At 42.5% G+C, this 19,417-nt stretch overlaps 1 protein-coding gene across 2 annotated transcripts in view; it reads right to left on the bottom strand.

Annotated features, from left to right (window-relative positions):
* acbd5a (acyl-CoA binding domain containing 5a) overlaps positions 1–19,417 on the bottom strand; it is a 93,150-nt gene that overhangs the window by 54,474 nt on the left and 19,259 nt on the right. For both annotated transcript variants that reach the window (XM_068007160.1, XM_068007161.1), the window contains exon 3: positions 13,718–13,790. In XM_068007160.1, coding sequence (XP_067863261.1) covers positions 13,718–13,790 — 73 coding nt within the window. The remainder of the gene's footprint in view (positions 1–13,717; positions 13,791–19,417) is intronic.

The following is a 19,417-nucleotide window of genomic DNA, read 5'->3' as shown; positions in this document are numbered from 1 at the left end:
TCAAGGGCAATTAGGGATGGGCAATAAATGCCGGCTTCGCCAGCGACGCCCACATCCCATGATTGAATAAAAAAATGTATTGATTAAGGAGAATATTGCAGTGCTGGAGAGAGAGGATGTCCTGGAGGGGTCAAGAACAGAATCTATTTGGTTAGAGTTAAAAAAAACAATAGAGGTGCCACTACACTACTGGGTGTATTCTATAGGCCACCAACTAGTGGGAAGGATATAGAGGAGCAAATTTACAGGGAAATTACAGTGATGTGAAAGAGCCACAGAGTAGTGATAATGGGAGACTTCAACTATCCTAAAATAGACTGGGATAGTAATAGTGTAAAGGGCAAAGAGGGGGAGGAATTTTTGAAGTGTGTTCAGGAGAACTTTCTTGACCAGTACGTTTCCAGCCCAACGAGGAAGGAGGCATTGCTGGGTCTGGTTCTGGGGAATGAGGTGGGTCAAGTGGAGCAAGTGTCAGTGGGGGAACATTTAGGGAATAGTGATCATAGTATCATAAGGTTTAGATTAGTTATGGAAAAGAACAAGGAGCACTCAAGTAAAAATACTCAATTCGAGGAGGGCCAATTTCAGTGGGATGAGAATGGATCTGGCCCGAGTAAATTGGAATTAAAGATTGGCAGGCAAAACTGTAATTGAACAATGGGCAGCCTTTAAAAAGGAGATGGTTCAGGTACAGTCTAGGTATATTCCCAAGAGGGAAAAAAGGGAGGGCAATTAAAGCCAGAGTTCACAGGATGATAAACGAGAGCGAGTATGATGAAGCAGAAAAAGGGGGCGTATGACAGATGTCCTGTTGATAATACAAGTGAGAACCAGGCTGAATATAAAAAGTACAGAGAAGTGAAAAAGGAAATAAGAGGGGCAAAGAAAGAGTATGAGAATAGACTGGCGGCTAACATAAAAGGGAATCCAAAAGTCTTCTATCGGCATATGAATAGTAAACGGGTACTAAGAGGAGGGGTGGGGCCAATTAGGGACTAAAAAGGAAATTTACGCATGGAGGCAGAGGGGATGGCTGAGGTACTAAATGAGGACTTTGCATCTGTTTTTTTACCAAGGAAGAAGATGCTGCCAAAGTCACAGTAAAAAAAGAGGTAGTTGAGATACTGGATGGGCTCAAAATTGATAAAGAGGATGTACTAGAAAGGCTGGTTGTACTTAGGTAAGTCACCCGGTCCAGATGGGATGCATCCTAGGTTGCTGAGGGAAGTAAAGGTGGAAATTGCAGAGGTACTGGCCATAATCTTCCAATCGTTCTTCGATACGGGGGTGGTGCCAGAGGACTGGAGAATTGCAAATGTTAAAACCTTGTTCAAAAAAAGGGTGTAAAGATAAACCTGGCAACTACAGGCCAGTCAGTTTAACCTCGGTGGTGGGGAAGCTTTTCGAAACGATAATCCAGGATAAAATTATCACTTGGACAAGTGTGTATTAATTAAGGAAAGACAGCATGGATTTGTTATAGGCAAATAGTGTTTAACTAACTTGGAAGAGTTTTTTGATGAGGTACAAGAGATGGGCAATGCAGTTGATGTTGTGTATATGGACTTCCAAGAGGCATTTGATAAAGTGAAACATAATAAGCTTGTCATCAAAGTTGAAGCCCATGGAATAAAAGGGGCAGCATGGATACAGAATTGGCTAAGTGACAGGAAACAGAGAGCAGTGGTGAACGGTTGTTTTTTGGACTGGAGGTAGATATAGGGTGGTGTTCCCCAGGGTTTGGTACTAGGACGACTGCTTTTTTTTTTGATATAAATAATGACTTGGACTTGGGTGTACAGGGCCCAATTTCAAAATCTGCAGATGACACAAAACTTGGAAAGATAGTGAACAGTGAGAAGGATAGTGATAGAATTCAAGAGGACATAGACAGGCTGGCGGAATGGGTGGACACATGGCAGATGAAATTTAACGCAGAAAAGTGTGAAGTGATACATTTTGGTAGGAAGAATGAGGAGAGGCAATATAAGCTAAAGGTTACAATTCTAAAAGGGGTGCAGGAACGGAGAGATCTGGGATATATGTGCATAAATTGTTGAAGGTGGCAGGGCAGGTTCAGAAAGCGGTTTAAAAAAACATACGGGATCCTGGGCTTTTTCAATAGAGGCATAGAGTGCAAAAGAAAGGAAGTTATGAAGAACCTTTATAAAACACTGGTTCGACTACAACTGGAGTATTGCGTCCAATTCTGGGCATCACACTTTAGGAAGGATGTGAAAGGCCTTAGAGAGGGTGCAGAAGAGATTTATTAGAATGGTACCAGGGATGAAGGACTTCGGTTACGTGGATCGACTGGGGTTGTTCTCCTTAGAGCAGAGAAGGTTGAGAGGAGATTTGATCGAGGTATTCAAAATCATGAGGGGTCTAGACAGAGTAAATAGAGAGAAACTGTTCCCATTGGCAGAAGGGTCAAGAACCAGAGAACATAGATGTAAGGTGATTAGCAAAAGAACCAAAGGTGACATGAGGAAAAACTTTTTTTTTTACACACAGCAAGTGGTTACAATCTGGAATGCACTGCATGAGGGGGTGATGGAGGCAGATTCAATCGTGGCTTTCAAAAGGGAATTGGATAAGTACTTGAAGGGAAAAAATTTGCAGGGCTACGGGGAAAGGGCAGGGTTGTGGGACCAGCAGGATTACTCGTGAACAGCTGGCACAGAGTCGATGGGCCGAATAGCCTCCTTCTATGCTGTAAACATTCTATGATTCTTTGAGCTAGACTGATTTGTTTAGAAGTAGGATTGAGAGTAATAGAGATACTTAACAACAAAGCTTTATTTTTTTCCTCATGGAGGGTCAGGGAAGGAAATTAATGTTCCCAAAGTAGTGAATCAACAAGTGGTGTGGGAGCTAAGTCCATGAAAGAATAATTATACATGGATTCTGGATGGAGGGGCTTGATGGGATGAATGGCTTTTCTCGCTCTGGCTTTTAAAGTTTTGTTTTGTCTGTGTGTTTTGCCAGATTACTTGGATTGCGAAGTAGCAATCTACTTTTCTTAAAAAAAAATGTTCTGCTAAAAAACAGGTGCTTGGAACTCAAAATCCTTATTTTCCAGAAGATCCAACAATGGTTTCAGGCACTATTGATGCTGCCACGTATAAAGTTCAGATCTGTGTTCCCATTAATTTAAATTTATCTCAAGCTGCAAATACTAACAGACTTAGGTATTCTAATTTATGTTTTATCTACTGATTGAAGCAACAGCACTAAAAATGGTCCTTTCCACACCTCCAGTTTCATGAAACTTAAATAAGCCAAACCAGCATGTAAGCGATATAACTGCAAATATAACCGAATTGCTTGGGCTTCATTGGCTAACTACCAGAACTTGAGGGGCAGAAATGGCCCACAGGCATTTTGTTTTTTTTGTTCTCAAATTAACAAAGTTGAGAAGAAAACTGTAGATAACAATTGAATGTTATCTAGTTTGCCATCCTATGAATTCATTGGGTCTGATTTTTTTCTAAACTCCCACTATGCAACACTCCATTCTAGTACTGGTTTGGCAACTGAAACATATGTTTCATGTAGTTTACTTCTACTATTGCTGATTATTAGTCTCCACATTTTCTGCTTATATGTAGTTAAGAGTATAAACTGCAAAACAGCTTTCTGTATAAGATACTTCCTTCTGTCAAAGGTAATTCAATTTTCAAAATTGTCCACAGTTTGGCAGGCAGTATACTTTTCTTCAAGTATTTCAGTTCAGGGACCAGTGAAACAGAATATTTTCTACTTAATAATCAAACTCAAATATCAAAAGCATAATGGGTAGGATTTAAAGTCACAGGTATAATTGCGCTACTAGGAGTCTAAAAACAATTGTGCTCTATTCAATTACTGTATTCTGCATTCCTCCAACCGTGGCCTCTTATGCATCCTCCACTCGTTTGCCCCACCATTAGCAGTCGTGCCTTCAGCCCAGGCCTTAAGCTGTGGAATTCCCTCCCTAAACTTCTCTGCCTCTCCATCTCTCCTCCTTGAAATCTACCTATTTGACCAAGCTTTTAGTCACCCCGCCCTAATATCTCCTTCTTTAGTTCAGTATCAATCTAATTATGCTTCTGAGAAGTGCCTTGGGGTGTTTTCCTACATTAATGGTGCTATATAAACGCAAGTTGTTGTATTCAAAACCCAAGAGCAAAACAAACCACAGAAACGGTCTTTATACAAGCTTCTTGATTTAAAATAGCTTAGACACAAACAATAAAACATTTCAAATATGAAGGAAATCAATTTAATTGCAGGTGCCAATTTGAGCAAATAATTAACTTTTTCTCCTTGGTACAGATGCCCACATTTTGTTCCAATTGCAGCATTGGTTAAATGACAAGTACGATTGTTAAAATACACAAGGCTGCATTCCCAGTACATTTGCACATACTTGTAATGAAAGCATGTGCTCAGTTACAAAATGAATCTTAACGTGATACTTCCAAAAAAGGGCAGAAAGCAAACTAAGGACCAGTGCCTATGCTAAGTGAGAAGAGTAAAAACACTATAAAAAAAGTATATAATTTTTCCAGAAATAGGTAAGGCTAACTATTACTTAATATTGATTAGAAACAAATTTACCACAAATAATATATACTACAAGATCCTATAATAGTGTTGGCTTCAGATATAGAGCAAATTTAAAATAATTTTGGTACTCTTGCATTCAGTGAACTTGACTTTTGAATTTTCAGCTACACTATGGCACTATATATAGTATAAAACCATGAGTAAACATTTTCATTCTTGCTCTTTGCAACATTCTGTTATTACTGAAAGAGGTAAATTATTGTTTGATTTGGGAAAGGAAAATAAGGAATATTTTTAGAGTCATGGAAACTTCTTGATCTCCACCTTTGTCTAGGTTTGGTTCACTATTACCCAATTTCTTTATCCTGTTTGGCTATAAGATTAACCAAGTTAAATAGCAGCCTTATATCAATGGACTATTTGAAAACAAATCTTTGTTATAATGACATTTCTGGTGCAGTTCTGCCTTTGTGTGTGTAACAGTTCAAGTGGGAAATTGAGAGAAAGAGAAAAAGCTCTGCATGTTGAACTTAAACACAAACTTGCACACTACCTCCAGCCGTGCCAATTTTCTCAGGTCAGCTCTTTTCAAATCAGGTGAAAAGAAAGGCATTAGAGGACGCCATAGAACATTCTTCTTAGTTCAAATATATATGGCTATAATTTCACAGATTAGGCTTCAGCTGGAGTTTTAAGTCCAATTCTGGGCACCACACTTTATCAAGGATGTCAAGGCCTTGGAGAGGGTACCGGGGAGATTTACCAAAATTCTACCAGGGATAAGGGACTTCAGTTATGTGGAAAGACTAGGAAAGCTGGGACTATTCTCCTTAGAGCAGAGAAGGTTAAGGGAAAATTTAATAGAGATGTTCAACATTACGAGGGGTTTAGATAGAGTAAATAAGGAGAAACTGTTTCCACTGGCAGGAGGGTCACTAACCAGAGGCTACAGATTTAAGACTATTGATAAAAAGAACCGGAGCGGAGAGGAGGAGAATTTTTTTAAAAAACGCAACGAGTCGTTATGATCTTTGTAAACAATTTTACAACACCAAGTTATGGTCCAGCAATTTTATTTTAAATTCACAAGCTTTCGGAGGCTTCCTCCTTCCTCAGGTGAACGTTGTTGGAAATGAATTCCTCGAAATGAAATCGCATTTATAAATCACAGAACAATGCTTGGTGATTACAGACAGTTTTTTCAACTGCCCGTTGCCAAGGCAATCAGTGTGCAGACAGACAGGTGTTACCTACAAGTTCTCTGAATATACAAATCACCAAAAAAAAAGAGATGGAGAGGTAGAAACATAGAAAAGACAGCAACTGACCCGTTATATTAAAAACAGATAACATTTGTTCGCTGGTGGGGTAACGTGTAGCGTGACATGAACCCAAGATCCCGGTTGAGGCCGTCCTCATGGGTGCGGAACTTGGCTATCAATTTCTGCTCGACGATTTTGCGTTGTCGTGTGTCTCGAAGGCCGCCTTGGAGTACGCTTACCCGAAGGTCGGTGGCTGAATGTCCTTGACTGCTGAAGTGTTCCCCGACTGGGAGGGAACCCTCCTGTTTGGCGATTGTTGCGCGGTGTCCGTTCATCCGTTGTCGCAGCGTCTGCATGGTCTCGCCAATGTACCATGCTCTGGGGCATCCTTTCCTGCAACGTATGAGGTGGACAACGTTGGCCGAGTCACAGGAGTATGAACCGTACACCTGGTGGGTGGTGTCCTCTCGTGTGATGGTGGTATCTGTGTCGATGATCTGGCATGTCTTGCAGAGGTTACCGTGGCAGGGTTGTGTGGTGTCGTGGACGCTGTTCTCTTGAAACCAAGGTAATTTGCTGCGAACGATGGTCTGTTTGAGGTTGGGTGGCTGTTTAAAGGCGAGTAGTGGAGGTGTGGGGATGGCCATAGCGAGGTGTTCGTCGGCATTGATGACATGTTGAAGGCTGCGGAGAACATGGCGTAGTTTCTCCGCTCCAGGGAAGTACTGGACGACGAAGGGTACTCTGTTGGTTGCGTCCCGTGTTAGTCTCCTGAGGAGGTCTATGCGATTTTTCGCTGTGGCCCGTCGGAACTGTTGATCGATGAGTCGAGCGTCATATCACGTTCTTACTAGGGCGTCTTTCAGCATCTGTAGGTGTCCATCGCGTTCCTCCTCGTCTGAGCAGACCCTGTGTATTCACAGGGCCTGTCCATAGGGGATGGCCTCTTTGACGTGGTTAGGGTGGAAGCTGGAAAAGTGGAGCATCGTGAGGCGCATCATTGTTATGATCTGGAATACACTACCTGAAAGGTATTCACTAGTAATTTTCAGAAGGAAATTGGATATATACTTGTAAAGGAAAGATTTGCAAGGCCATGGAGAAAGAGTGGAGGAATGGGGCTAATTGGATAACTCTTTCAAAGAGCCGATGCAGACATGATGGGCCGAATAGCCTCCTTCTATGCTGTATAATTCCATGATTCCGACGGCTGTTACTACAGTTTCGACAAACAAAATCTAATACAAAGCAACTTTTTTTTATATAAAAAAAGAATGACATAAGAAAAATTATAGCACCAACCTCATATGTCATGCAATGGGGGAAATCAAAGCATTTTTACTTAATTAAAATATATGAACTCACAAGGGTACCCTATATAACTGAGAATTTATAGCTAAATATAAACTACTAAGATATATTTGAGCACAGCAAACTTTACTGTTATTCCTTCTAGGGACATGCACTGTGCTGAAATTTATAAGAACCGTGTACTAAGTCTTATGCAGTAAGGAAGATCCAAGACCATTAAAAAGACACAAACTTCAAAGAACACAATAAAGCTAAGGTGTAGTTTGTTTAACATGTGCTTCAGCTATTTTTCTTCCAAGTCTCTTGTAAAAAAAAAAATTCTTGTCTCATGGAAAATTACCATCATCTCCCTCCTCAAAACGACCACCCTTGACCATCCATACTCTCCGACTACTGCCCCATGTCTACCCTCCCTTTCCTCTCTAAGGTCCTAAATGTGTCATTGCCTCAGCAGTGAGTCTATGTCTTCCAAAACTCTGTTTGGATCCCTTCAGTGCTCCTCCTTCTTCCCACCCCCAAGCCCCGATCTCTCCCTCCCGATTGCCAGGGACCGTCCCCAAGGGTCCCCGGCTGCAGCCTCCTGAAGTCGGTTTTCCCACCCAACAGCCAGCCAGCGGGAAATGGAAGAAAAAATTATAATGAGGTCCTGCCGTTAAATTTGGCAGGGCCTCCGCGTCCCCGGCCTTGCCGGGTTTTCCCTGTGCCACCGTGCTCCGCCTCCCCATAAATACCAGGGCCAAAGAGTTTGTAGCTGCAACCCAAGCCAAGCTTCAATCAGCAGCAAGGGGAACAGCTGAACAATAGGATTTGAGATGTGCAACTTGGAGGTGGTGGTCTTCCCTGCACTGGTCTCCAAATGGCACCTCTGCCTCCCAGACTTGCTCCCATTTCTGAAATACATGGATGCTTAAAATGCTATCTAACTTGAAACATTATCCCTATTTAGAAGTTCGTTTGGTACCAAAGAAAGTTTGGTATCCATTCCAAAGATTAAAATTGGAAAATTTCATTTTCCATCTCCTCCTGCCTAGTTGTGTTGGAGGACATTGGCAACAACACTTGGAATTGTAAGCGTGCATTAAAATCAATTTTTCTTCTCCCTGGGAAGTGACCCTCATAAGTGACAAGAGCTCTCCAAAGAGCAGGAAATTTGATTCTGAATCATACTGACTGTTTCAATATGCAGCCACCTCGCCACACCAATAGAATCAGGGAGTGGGAGGCCACGAATTATAATTATAATTAACCTTAGATTGGAAATGACGTCCTTATTCACAAGTTGTTTTGCTAGAATAAAAGGCTAACGATACAAAATTAGATAGGATTTTAAACATCTATGTCAGAGAGAAAGGGAAGTCGCAGAGCCAGGGACTAAAGGACAACTAATGTAGCAATCTAATGTGTTACGAATGTAAGTTGGTTTGGATCAAAAAAAATGGCATTTGTCCAGTCAATTGACCATTTTTCTGTTGCCCAACAGCTCATTGTAAAGTTAGTCAACTATTTCAATCCCTGTTATCTGGTGCTGTTTGAATTAGGGCAATGAGCTGTAATGTATAATGTACTGTACTGTTGTAATGCTGAAGGTCAGATCTTTGTGGTGTTTGGGTACTTCTGTGCCCACTTTTATGAATAACCGATGATAACATCTCTCTTGTTTTGCCACAACAGGACACATATAGAAAACACAAACACAGAAAATAGGAACAAGAGTAAGCCATTCGGCCCTTCGAAACTGCTCCGCCATTCAAAATGATCATGGCTGATCCTCTATCTCAATACCATATTCCCGCTCTCTCCCCATACCCCTTGATGCCTTATGTCTAGAAATCTATCTGTCTCCTTCTTAAATATATTCAGTGACTTGGCCTCCACAGCCTTCTGTGATAGAGAATTCCACAGGTTCACCACCCTCTGAGTGAAGAAATTTCTCCTCATCTCACTCCTAAATGTCCTACCTCATATCCTGTGATCCCTCATTCTGGACCCCCCCAGCAAGGAGGAACCATCCTCCATGCATCCAGTCTGCCTAGCCCTGTCGGAATTTTCTACGTTTCAATAAGATCCCCTCTCATTCTTCTAAACTCGAGTGAATACAGGCCTAGTCAACCCAATCTCTCCTCATACGACAGTCCTGCCATCCCAGGAATTTGTCTGGTGAACCTTCGTTGCACTCCCTTCTATGGCATGTATATCCTTTCTTAGGTAAGGAGACCAAAACTGCACACAATACTCCAGGTGTGGTCTCACCAAGGACCTGTATAACTGCAGTAAGACATCCTTGCTCGTGTATTCAAATCATCGTGTAATGAAATCCAATATACCATTCGCCTTCCTAACTGCTTGCTGCACCTGCATGTTTGCTTTCAGTGACTGGTGTACAAGGACACCCAGGTCCCTTTGTACATCAACATTTCCCAAATCTATCAACATTTAAACAATACACTTCATTTCTGTTTTTCCTTCCCAAGTGGATAACTTCACATTTATCCATGTAATATTGCATCTGCCATGTATTTGCCCACTCACTCAACTTGTCTAAATTGCCTTGAAGCCTCTTTGCATCCTCCTCACAACTCACAATCCCACCTAGTTTTGTGTCGTCAGCAAACTTGGAAATATTACATTTGGTTCCTTCATCCAAATCATTGATATATATTGTGAATAGCTGGGGCCCAAACACTGATCCCTGTGGTACCCCACTAGTCACTGCCTGCCACCCCGAAAAAGACCCATTTATTCCTACTCTCTGTTTCCTGTCTGTTAACCAATTTTCAATCCATGCCAGTATATTACTCCCAATCCCATGTGCTTTAGTTTTGCACACTAACCTCTTATGTGGGACTTTCTCAAAGGCCTTCTGAAAATCCAAATAAACCACATCCTCTGATTCTTCCTCATCTATTCTACCAGTGACATCCTCAAAAAACTCCAGTAGGTTTGTCAAACATGATTTCCCTTTCATAAATCCATGTTGACTTTGTCTAATCCTGTTGATATGTTCCAAGTGTCCTGTTATTACATCCTTTATAATAGACTCTAGCATTTTCCCTACTATTGATGTTAGGCTAACCAGTCTGTAGTTCCCTGATTTCTCTCTCCCTCCTTTTTTAAATAGTGGGGTTACATTTGCCACCCTCCAATCTGCAGGAACTGTTCCATAATCTGTAGAATTTTGGAAGATGCCAACTAATGCATCCACTATTTCCACGGCTACCTCTTTTAGTACTCTGGGATGCTGATTATCAGGCCCTGGGGATTTATCGGCCTTCAGTCCTATTAATTTCTCCAGCACTACTTTTTTACGAATACTAATTTCCTTTAGTTCCTCCTTCTCACTAGTCCATTGGTTCCCTAGCATTTCTGGGAAGTTATTTGTGTCCTCTTCTGTGAAGACAGAACCAAAGTATTTGTTTAATTGCTCTGCCATTTCCCCGTTCCCCATTATAAATTCTCCCGTTTCTGACTGTAACGGACCGACATTTGTCTTCAGTAATCTTTTTCTTTTTACATACTTGTAGAAGCTTTTATAGTCCACTTTTATGTCCCTTGCAAGTTTACTCTCATACTCTATTTATCCCCTCTTAATCAATCTCTTGGTCCTTTTTTGCTGAATTCTAAACTGCTCCCAATCCTCAGGCTTGCTACTTCTTCTGGCAACTTTATAGGACTCCTCTTTGGATTAATACTATCCTTAATTTCTTTTGTTAGCCATGGTTGGGCCGCTTTTCCTTTTGCGTTTTAGCGCCAGAAAGGAACGTATAACTGTTGCAATTCATTCATTTGTTCCTTAAATGTTAGCCATTGCCTATCCACAGTCATGCCTTTTAATGAAGCTTCCCAATCTATCACAGCCAACTCACTCCTCATACCTCCGTAGTTTCCCTTGTTTAGATTTACGACCCTAGTTTCGGATTGGACTACTTCACTTTCTATCTTAATGAAAAATTCTATCATGTTATGGTCACTCTTCCCTAAAGGATCCCGCACAACAAGATTATTAGTTAACTCCTTCTCATTGCACAATACCCAATCTAGGATAGCCTGTTTCCTAGTTGGCCCCTCAACTTACAGGTCTAAAAAAAACCATCTCGGACACACTCCATGTATTCATCCTCCACAGTATTATTGCTAATTTGGTTTGGCCAATCTATATGTAGATTAAAGTCACCCATGATTACTGTAGTACCCTTATTACATGCATCTCTAATTTCCTGTTTCGGTATTAGTTCTGGTAAATATACACAACAAACTGTTAATTCCAACACAACTAAAGCACCTGCAGTCTCAAGATCTTGTCAGAATTTCTCGAACTTAGAAGCCTCTCAGCTAGAATTATTTCATCAAAACCTACAACCAGATCAAAATATATTATTTACAAAATGGTCTCTTGCACTGAGTGACGATCCAAAATGGTGTTGCCTTCGTAGCCAAGATATATGTATATGTAGATGATATGTTGCTATATTCCTACAGTTTGAAAACCTAGGAACAGTAGACCATTCGGCCCCAAGAGCGTGTTCAGCCATTCAATGAGATCATGGTTGATCTGTATCTTAACTCCATCCACCCGCCTTGGTTCTGTAACCCTTGCCCAACAAAAATCTATCAATTTCAATTTCAAAATTTTTAATTGACCTAGCCTCAACAGCTTTTTGGGGGAAGAGAGTTCTAGATTTCCACTACCCTTTGTGTGAAGAAGTGCTTTCTGACATCATCCCTGAACAGATTAGCTCTAATTTTAAAGTTATACCCCTTTGTTTTCTGGACTCCCCCACCAGAGGAGAGATGAACTATCTACCTTATCAATTCCTTTAATCATCTCAAACACCCCAATTAGATCATCCCTTAATCTTCTATATTCAAGGGAATACAAGTCCAGTCAGTGCAACCTTTCCTTATAATTTAACCCGATTAGCATTCTGGTGAATCTGCGCTGCAGTCCCTCCAAGGCCAATATATCCTTCCTGAGGTGTAGTGCCCAGAACTGAACACAGTACTCTAAATGGGGTCCAAACAGTGCTTTATATAACTGTAACATAACTTCCATCCCTTCATATTCCAGCCCCCTTGAAGTCCAACATTCCATTCGTCTTTTTGATTATTTTTTGTACCTGTCCACTAGCTTTTAGTGATTTCTGTACTTGGACTCCTAAATCTCTCTGCTCATCCACAGTTCTTAGCTTCTCACCATTTAGAAAATATTCTGATCTGTCTTTCTTAGGTCCAAAGTGGATGACCTCACACTTCCCCGCACTGAACTCCATCTGCCACAGTTTTGCCCACTCACTTAATCTATCAATGTACCTTTGCAACTTTCTGCTCCCATCTACATTGTTTACTGAGCCACCTAACTTGGCGTCATCAGAAAACTTGGATATACGGCTCTCTATTCCTTTGTCTAAGTAATTTATAAATATAGTGAAAAGCTGAGGCCCCAGTACAGATCCCTAGGGGACATCAGTAGTCACATCCTGCCAATTTGAGTATATACCCATTATCACAACTCTCTGTCTTCTACCTCCTAACCAAATCCCTACCGATGTTAATAGGTTGCTTCCAATTCCATGCACTCTCATTTTTGTTCAGTCTCTTTTGTGGAACCTTATCAAATGCCTGCTAGAAGTCTGTACAAACATGGACACTCCCTTATCTACCATGTTAGTTACATCCTCAAAAAATTCAACTAGGTACTTTAGGCAAGACTTACCCTTTACTCTCTCTCATCAGTTCAAGTTCGTCCAAGTACTCAGTCACTCTGTCCCTAATAACAGATTTAGTGACTTCCCCACAACAGACATTAGACTAACAGGCCTATAATTTCCTAGTTTATCTCTTCTACCCTTCTTAAATAATGGAGTGACACTGGCAATTTTCCAATCCAAGGGGACAATTCCTGAGTCAAGAGCGTTTTGGAAGATCACGACAGAAGCATCTACAATTTCCTCACCTACTTCTTTTAGTATCCTGGGGTAGAAACCATCAGGTCCTGGAGATTTGTCTCTCTTTAGTCTCATTATTTTCTCCATTACCATTTTTTTGTTCCTTATATTAAATCTAATAAGTTCCTTCCCTTGATTTACTTTAAGTGTTCCTCGTATCTCTGGTACTATATCCTCATCCTCGACTGTGAAGACCGAAACAAAGTAAGTATTTAGCAAGTCTGCCATTTCCTGATTTTCTATACTTTTTCTAAACTAGTCCACAATTGGATCCCAGGAGATTCCCAAGCTCATCAGTTTCTTTATTTGTTGACATATTGGCATATTGACACGGACTGCAGCGGTTCAAGAAGGCAGCTCACCACCACCTTCTCAAGGGCAATTAGGGATGGGCAATAAATGCTGGCCTTGCCAGCAACACCCACATCCAATGAACGAATAAAAAAAAATGCTGTTTCTGTTGCTGTACACTATTAAAAACAGCTTTCCTCAGCAATATCACTGTTTTTCCTTGGATAACAGACACAGTCTTTCTGAAGTTAAGACTAAAGTTCTCTGGGATGTATCAACATTTACAAGAGTCCTCCAGAAAGAAAAGTTTGGAAACCACTGATGTAATCAGTCACCGTGGTAAGCAACAATTTATCTTACCTTTTTCATTTCTTCAACATAAGCAATCATGGCTTCTTCCTTGGACATGTCTCCCAGGGAATTCCAAGCCTCCCTACAATAAACACAGGAAGGCGTTTCTGTTAATGACTTATTACAAAATGCAAACTGATTTTCAGGCTCCAGTCATGCTAAACCACACACGGCAAGTCTCAAACGTAATTTTCAAAGCCCAGAGGAAAGGATTTACAGTGATAATTAGAAACAGAACTTTGTTTGCCTGACAACAGAAGAGAAACGCCCAACTTTTCAAAATAACTTGTCAGTTCTGTTCTTTTCTCTTCTCCAACCTCAGCTCTCAAATGGCACAGATTTCCCACCCAACAAAAAAACAAGACAGACTGACTTAACATTTGTAATGATCAAATCCTTTAACTAACATCTTTAACAAAACCTTAAACAAACCCCTCTTTCCCCCCTCTCCAGAAGGCATTTACTGTTTGCTTGAGTATGGTTCCACCATCACCAGGCACCTATGATAACATGTCCAAGTGGCCATTCATGTATAAGCCTAGACGACGAGTGGAGGCAGTCTGTTGGATTGTGAGAGGCATCACAGTGAACTGAATCCTGTTCATATACGTACACTGAACAGAAGTCACTGATCAGCAGTGGGAACCATGACAAATGTTCTTCCTAACCCCAGGTGTGGAGGCAAATTGCAGCACCATTACTGCAACCCCAGCTGATATTAGCTGACTCAGTGAAGACTGGAGTCAAACTGGTAATTTGCTGGTTTGTGCAGCTCAGCTGTATTAACCAGCTGAGTAACGAGGAGAAGCCTCAAGGTTGCATTGATAAGGAAAACATTTACAATGTATGCACAATTAATATTAGTGACAAAGCCAACATAAAAAAAAAATCAGGAAAAATAGAACAATGATTAAATGAACAGTGAGAAACTTTTCTCCAAGACATCTGGTACTCAGTGTTGCGCCTAGAAGAGTCTTACAAATCACAATAATGTACTCTGGGTGGGGGACTTCAATGTCCATCAGCAAGAGTGGCTCGGTAGCATCACGACTGATCGAACTAGCCGAGTTCTGAAGGACATAGCTGCTGGACTGGGCCTGTGGCAGGTGGTGAGCGAACCAACACGAGGGAAAAACTTACTTGACCTCGTCCTCACCAATCTAGCTGTCGCAGATGCATCTGTCCATGACAGTATTGGTAGGAGTGACCACCGCACAGTCCTCGTGGAGACGAAGTCCTGTCTTTGCATTGAGGACACCTTCCAACGTGTTGTGTGGCACTATCACCGTGCTAAATGGGATAGATTCAGAACAGATCTAGCAGCTCAAAACTGGGCATCCATGAGGCACTGTGGGCCATCAGCAGCAGCAGATTTGTATTCCAGCACAATCTGTAACCTCAAGGCCTGGCATATTCCTCACTCTACCAATACCAACAAGCCAGGGGATCAACCCTGGTTCAATCAGGAGTGTAGAAGAGCACGCCAGGAGCAACAACAGGTGTACCTAAAAATGAGGTGCCAACCTGGTGAAGCAACAACTCAGGACCACATGCATGCTAAACAGCAGAAGCAACATGCTATAGACAGAGCCAAGCGATTCCACAACCAACGGATCAGATCAAAGCTCTGCAGTCCTGCCACATCCAGTTGTGAATGGTGGTGGGCAATTAAACAACTCAGGGGAGGAGGAGGCTCTGTGAACATCCCCATACCTCAATGATGGCGGAGTCCAGCACGTGAGTGCAAAAGACAAGGCTGAAGCGTTTGCAACCATCTTCAGCCAGAAGTGCCGAGTGGATAATCCATCTCGGCCTCCTCCCAATATCCCCTCCATCACAGAAGCCAGTCTTCAGCCAATTCGATTCACTCCACGTGATATCAAGAAACGGCTGAGTGCACTGGATACAGCAAAGGCTATGGGCCCCGACAACATCCCGGCTGTAGTGCTGAAGACTTGTGCTCCAGAACTAGCTGCACCTCTAGCCCAACTGTTCCAGTACAGCTACAACACTGGCATCTACCCGCCAATGTGGAAAATTGCCCAGGTGTGTCCTATCCACAAAAAGCAGGACAAATCCAATCCGGCCAATTACCGCCCCATCAGTCTACTCTCAATCATCAGCAAAGTGATGGAAGATGCCGTCGACAGTGCTATCAAGCGGCACTTATTCACCAATAACCTGCTCACCGATGCTCAGTTTGGGTTCCGCCAGGACCACTCGGCTCCAGATCACATTACAGTCTTGGTCCAAACATGGACAAAAGAGCTGAATTCCAGAGGTGAGGTGAGAGTGACTGTCCTTGACATCAAGGCAGCATTTGACTGAGTGTGGCACCAAGGAACCCTAGTAAAATTGAAGTCAATGGGAATCAGGGGGAAAACTCGCTAGTGGCTGGAGTTATACCTAGCATAAAGGAAGATGGTAGTGGTTGTTGGAGGCCAATCATCTCAGCCCCAGGACATTGCTGCAGGAGTTCCTAGGCCCAACCATCTTCAGCTGCTTCATCAATGACCTTCCCTCCATCATAAGGTCAGAAATGGGGATGTTCGCTGATGATTGCATAGGGTTCAGTTCCATTTGCAACCCCTAAGGTAAGTAAGCAGTCAGTGCCTGCATGCAGTAAGACCTGGACAACATCCAGGCTTGGGCTGATAAGTGTCAAGTAACATTTGCACCAGACAAGTACCAGGCAATGACCATCTCCAACAAGAGAGAGCCTAACCACCTCCCCTTGACATTCAACGGCATTAACATCGCCGAATCCCCCACCATCAACATCCTGGGGGTCACCATTGTCCAGAAACTTAACTGAACCAGCCATATAAATACTGTGGCTACAAGAGCAGCTCAGAGGCTGGGTATTCTGCGGTGAGTGACGCACCTCCTGAGTCCCCAAAGCCTTTCCACCGTCTACAAGGCACAAATCAGGAGTGTGATGGAATACTCTCCACTTGCCTGGATGAGTGCAGCTCCAACAACACTCAAGAAGCTCGACATCATCCAGGACAAAGCAGCCCGCTTGATTAGCACCCCATCCACCACCGATGCACCGTGGCTGCAGTGTGTACCATCCACAGGATGCACTGCAGCAACTCGCCAAGGCTTCTTCGACAGCAGGTCCCAAACCCGCAACCTCTACCACCTAGAAGGATAAGGGCAGCAGGCACATGGGAACACCACCACCTGCACGTTCCCCTCCAAGTCACACACCATCCCGACTTGGAAATATATCGCCGTTCCTTCATCGTTGCTTGGTCAAAATCCTGGAACTCCCTTCCTAATAGCATTGTGGGAGAACCTTCACCAAACAGACTGCAGCGGTTCAAGGCGGCGGCTCACCACCACCTTCGCCCGGGCAATTAGAGATGGGCAATAAATGCTGGCCTTGCCAGCGACACCCACATCCCACAAATGAATAAAAAAATACTCCTACTAATCTCAGCCAGAGCAGTAATACCACTAAAGTTGGCCTCAGCATCCCTGCAATATCGGTCACCGCTTCCAATAATACCTACTATAAAATGCCTGCATGGAGGTCAGGCTTGGGCTACGGTTGTGATGCCTTCTGTAATTGAATCGCAAAGCACCACTCACTATGTACGATTACACATGAAGAATGGCTGCTTGGTTGAGGTGCCTGAGAACTGTCTGTTCCACTAATTGGACCTCAGGCCATGTAAGCACCTTCACAAAAGGAAGGGTAGAGGTGGGGGGAAAATTGAAGGATTTGCAGAGTTTCACTGTCTAGTCAAGTCTATTCAGTTACTTCTGCACCTGGCTCCAAACTGTGTTTGATGGATGCACTATATTTGCCTTTGAAATTAAGAACATAGGAAATAAGAGTGGACCATACGGCCCCTCGAGCCTGCTCTGCCATTCGATCAGATCATGGCTCATCTTCAACCTCAACTCCATTTTCCCGCCCAATCCCCATATCCCTTGATTTCCCTAGAGTCCAAAAATCTATTGATCTCAGCCTTGAATATACTCAACAACTCAGTATCCACAGCCCTCTGGGGTAGAGAATTCCGAAAATTCACAACCCTCTGAGTGAAGAAATTCCTCATCTCAGTCCTAAATGGCCGACCCCTTATCCTGAATCTATGCCTCCCAGTTCGAGACTCTCCAGCCAACAGAAACAGCCTCTCAGCATCTATCCTGTCAAGCCCCCTCAGAATCTTAAATGTTTCAATGAGATCACCTCTCATTCTTCCAAACTCCAGAGAGTAAAGGCCTATTCTACTCACTCTCTCCTCAAAGGACAACCCTCTCACCGGAGGAATCAATCTAGTGAACCTTCGCTGCACTGCCTCCAAGGCAAGTATATCCTGCCTTAGATTAGGAGACCAAAACTGTACCCAGTACTCCAGGTGTGACACTGTACAACTGTAGCAGGACTTCCTTACTCTTGTAATAAAGGCCAACACGCCATTTGCCTTCGTAATTGCTAACTTTCTATGTTTCTTGTACGAGAACACCCAAATCTCTCTGGACACCAACATTTAATAGTTGCTCACCATTTTAAAAATATTCTGTTTTTCTATTCTTCCTACCAAAATGAATAACCTCACATTTCCCCACATTATAGTCCATCTGCCGCCTTCTTGCCCACTCACTTAACCTGTATGTATCCCTTTGCAGACTCTGTGTCCTCCTCACAGCTTCTTTCCCACCTAGCTTTGTATCATCAGCAAACTTGGATACATTACACTCGGCCCCTTCATCTGAGTCATTAATATAGATTGTAAATCTATATTACATATCTATAAAGCACTGATCCTTGTGGCACTCCACTGGTTACAGCCTGCCAACCTGAAAAAGACCTGTTTATTCCTACTCTCTATTTTCTGTCCATTAAGTAATCCTCTATCCATGCTAATATATTACCCCCAACCCATGAGCGTCTATCGTGCATAACATATGTGGCACCTTATCAAATGCCTTTTGAAAATCCAAACATACTGCATCTACTGGTTCCCCCTTACCTACCCTGCTAGTTACACCCTCAAAACTCTAATAAATTTGTCAATCACGATTTCTCTTTCATAAAGCCATGTTTACTCTGCCTAATCATATTATGATTTTCTAAATGCCCGGTTACCACTTCCTTAATAATCGATTCCAGCATTTTCCCGACTACAGAAGTTAGGCTCACTGGCCTGTAGTTCCCCGTTTTCTCTCCCTCCTTTCTTGAATAGCTGTGTTACATTTGCTACCTTCTAATTCGCTAAGACCACTCTAGAACCTAGGGAATTTTGGAAGATCATAACTAATGCATCCACTATCTCTGCTGCCACCTCTTTTAGAACCCGATGACAAATGCCATCAGGTCCAGGGGATTTGCCGGCTTTTAGTTTATTATCTGAACTTCATCCAATACGGTGTGGTCAATCCCCTCTCAATTTAGTAGTCCTGTCTTTGCTTGGCTACTATCAGGTAAGACATCTGACCAGGTCTTTGATGGGTGGGAAAAAAAAATCAACATGATATTCACAATTTATATTGCAGTCCTTGAAAATCATCTCCTCTCAGGGAGCGGACATTCCCCTGGGAACAACAGAAATTTACAGCACGGAAAGACATCATTTGGTCCATCATTTCTGTCCAAGATCAGGCTCCTGGCCAATATTTATCCCACAACCAACATGACTAAAAAAAAAGATTATCTGGTCATTATCTCAATGCTGTTTGTGGGTCCCTGCTGCG

Source organism: Heptranchias perlo, chromosome 2 (assembly GCF_035084215.1).
Source record: "Heptranchias perlo isolate sHepPer1 chromosome 2, sHepPer1.hap1, whole genome shotgun sequence".
NCBI classification, from domain to species: Eukaryota; Metazoa; Chordata; class Chondrichthyes; order Hexanchiformes; family Hexanchidae; genus Heptranchias; species Heptranchias perlo.
This window is presented reverse-complemented; position numbering and strand designations above follow the sequence as displayed.